This window comes from Schistocerca americana, chromosome 1 (genome assembly GCF_021461395.2).
Source record: "Schistocerca americana isolate TAMUIC-IGC-003095 chromosome 1, iqSchAmer2.1, whole genome shotgun sequence".
NCBI classification, from domain to species: Eukaryota; Metazoa; Arthropoda; class Insecta; order Orthoptera; family Acrididae; genus Schistocerca; species Schistocerca americana.
Window position 1 is genome coordinate 593,124,857 of NC_060119.1, and position 2,922 is coordinate 593,127,778.

The following is a 2,922-nucleotide window of genomic DNA, read 5'->3' on the forward strand; positions in this document are numbered from 1 at the left end:
GAAGCATTAAGTTCATCTGTAAAAAGACAATGAAGTAATAAACCTGGATTCTGTTTAATGCCGCAAACACAAAAAGTCTTTATTCCGAGTGAAAGTATGTACCCGTCTCTGTGCTTCAAATCTTGTTAGTGGCATATCTGGAACTCTTACAAAGTACTGTAGGGTTTCATACTTCCCGAAAATTAAAGAAACGATAATTGCACAGCAAAGATAAAATGCTATATTCAATCAGTTTCTTTGTGCTGAGGCTGTTTACAGTTTTTGAGGATTTAATATAAATAGTTCATGGAAAAGTTCCCATGAATTTTAATCCTACAGTATTTCAGTGAAACAACAGTGTAATAGTTGCTATGACTTCGTATTATAAACTTCTTTGAAAAATTTAACGAGTTTAGGAACATTCACAAATCGAAATGCATGTGAAATAGATGTTCTCTGTAAGAGGGTCATTGTGCTCTAAATTTGCTCTTCGTTTCTAAAACTGACTTGATGTAACTAAAAAATAAGGGGGGGATGTCAGTTCTAGTGTCAGATTCCACCCGTCGGCTGTGACCAATGAGGTAATGTGTGATGTTATTTTGTTTGTGCCGCAGATTTGTGTCAATGAACCTTAAATGATTTCTCTGGATTTCCTCGTTACGCGCGTATATTAAAAATTCGATATTGATTGTTTTGTTTTGATATCGTAATTTGTTTTCGGCATCTTTTGTTAATGAAAGTAGTCGTGATTTATAAGATCTTGATTTCTCACACAATTACTGTTCGTTATGGAAGAGTCAGTTGTGTTTACAGCGAAAATTCTCCTTCAGAAAATGACTGACCGTAAATCAGCTATTAGATTTTTGCAATCATTCGGCGTTATTGCAGAATTTTGCAAGTGCAGTGCTTGTGGAAATTATATGGTATTTAGAAGTAATAGTCATGCTAACCTACTATTTTTGAGATCAATATTCTTGCAAATCTGTCCACGAATCAGGGGTTTCCTGTGGCACTGTAGTTGACTAGTTATCATTTTGTAGAGAAGTCTGCAGGGAATTTATAAAGTACAGTGGAATCTCGATTAACCGTCATCTTCGGGACTGTGGTCGTGACGGTTGAGCGAATAGACGGATAACAGAAACACTGTATTCCTCCAAAACATAACCTCAATTAATTATTTTATGTATAGACACATATCACCCTCACAGTAATATAATAATATTTCGGAGCGAAAACAAATTAAACACGATTGTAATAGCAAATAAAACTATTTATTACATGATAAAAACATCCGTACAGTAGCTACAAAAGTTGCAAAATATGTAATGTACAGTACTGTAATGTACTATAAACTTACAGATGAAATAGTTTATCTGGCTTGGAAATAGTCAATTTCTTCTGCCTTTTTGATGTTCGATCTTTCACCGCGGCAATATTTCGTATTTTTCGGAGCAGTACTGCCTTGCGTTGCATTAGCCTCTTCTTCACTTTCAAACCATTCTATACACTTGGTCAGCATTGTTTCGTCCTCTGAATGGCTAATAGTTCGTTTTTCTTCATGGTTTGAACACTCGTCTTTATCAGCCCCTTCTTCTTCTTCTTCTTTGGTGGCACTTACGCTGGCAACAATTTCGTCATCACTCAAAATTTGAAAACCCCCGTCCACTTTGTCACACTCTAACCACTCTGATACTTCTTCTGACCTCAGATTTGTGCTGATTTGTAAATTATTGCACAAATTGACCATCTCGTCAACTGTCATACACTTAGGTTCCTCCGATTCTTCACGTCTAGGTTGAGGCCAAAGTTTATTCCAGCCGTTCTTGAGATTTGACACTGACAAATCACTCCATGCAATGGCAACATTGAAAATGGTATCTTTAATACTGTAAGACCTCCAAAACTGTTTTACAGATGTTGATTCATCAGATGAGAGCAAACTTTCGATAAATATTTTTCTATAACGACGTTTCATGTTTTCGATGATTCCCTGATCCATGGGCTGTATAAGTGAAGTTGTGTTTGCTGGAAGGAAGAGACATGTTATGTTGCCGTCATCACTTTTCATTTCACAAGTAGGGTGCGTTGGGGCATTGTCTAATAGCAATAGCGCTTTCTGTGGCAACTTTTTTTCAGCCAAATGTGCTCTAACTAACAATTACAGTCTTCTCGCCACAATTGGAAACCGATCCAGTGGTGATTGTTGACTCACAAGTAGGACAAAGACAAGAAAAGGGGGAGATGTGTTAGCACGTCTACTGAAGGTCATATTTTATGTACCATTCTACGGCGGGCGGTTACATTCACTTCCCACTAAAATAGAGTAAATAAACAAAGCGAACGCGTCATTGCACCTTATAGCATTCTGTGTCCGCCCCCGGTAGCTGAGTGGTCAGCGCGACAGACTGTCAATCCTAAAGGCCGGGGTTCGATTCCCGGCTGGGTCGACGATTTTCTCCGCTCAGGGACTGGGTGTTGTGTTGTCCTAATCATCATCATTTCATCCCCATCGACGTGCAAGTCGCCGAAGTGGCGTCAACTGGAAAGACTTGCACCAGGCGAGCGGTCTACCCGACAGGAGGCCCTCGTCACACAACATTTCATTTCATAGCATTCTGTTATTACAGTATTATTATGCTGTTACAGCAGTGACGGTTAACAGAAACTGACGGTTTAAAGAGTAACAGTTAATCGAGTTTTTACTGTATAGGGAATCATTGGACGGGGGGGTTACAGTTGAAGTAGATGAGTCACATTTTGGAAAGAGAAAGTACGAAAGGGGGCATGAGGTTGTTGGGCATTGGGTTTTTGAAGAAGTTTCTGGAGGGGGTTGTAATGATGTATTTAGGGTCGTACCAACTCACACAAAGGAAGTGTTGACATCTTTAGTAGAAGAATATGTGGAAGAAGGTTCCGTAGTCATGTCAGATGGGTTTACTTTGT

At 38.9% G+C, this 2,922-nt stretch overlaps 1 protein-coding gene across 1 annotated transcript; it reads right to left on the reverse strand.

Moving 5' to 3' along the window:
- Positions 1–1,348: 1,348 nt before the first annotated feature.
- Positions 1,349–1,954, reverse strand: LOC124580053 (jerky protein homolog-like). Its single transcript, XM_047131257.1, has one exon. It carries the CDS (start codon positions 1,952–1,954, stop codon positions 1,349–1,351), a length of 606 nt encoding a protein of 201 aa, XP_046987213.1.
- Positions 1,955–2,922: the final 968 nt, after the last annotated feature.

Excerpts from the sequence above, each read along its gene's own strand:
- LOC124580053 (XM_047131257.1), bottom strand. The coding sequence starts at position 1,954 with ATGAAACGTCGTTATAGAAAAATATTTATCGAAAGTTTGCTCTCATCT.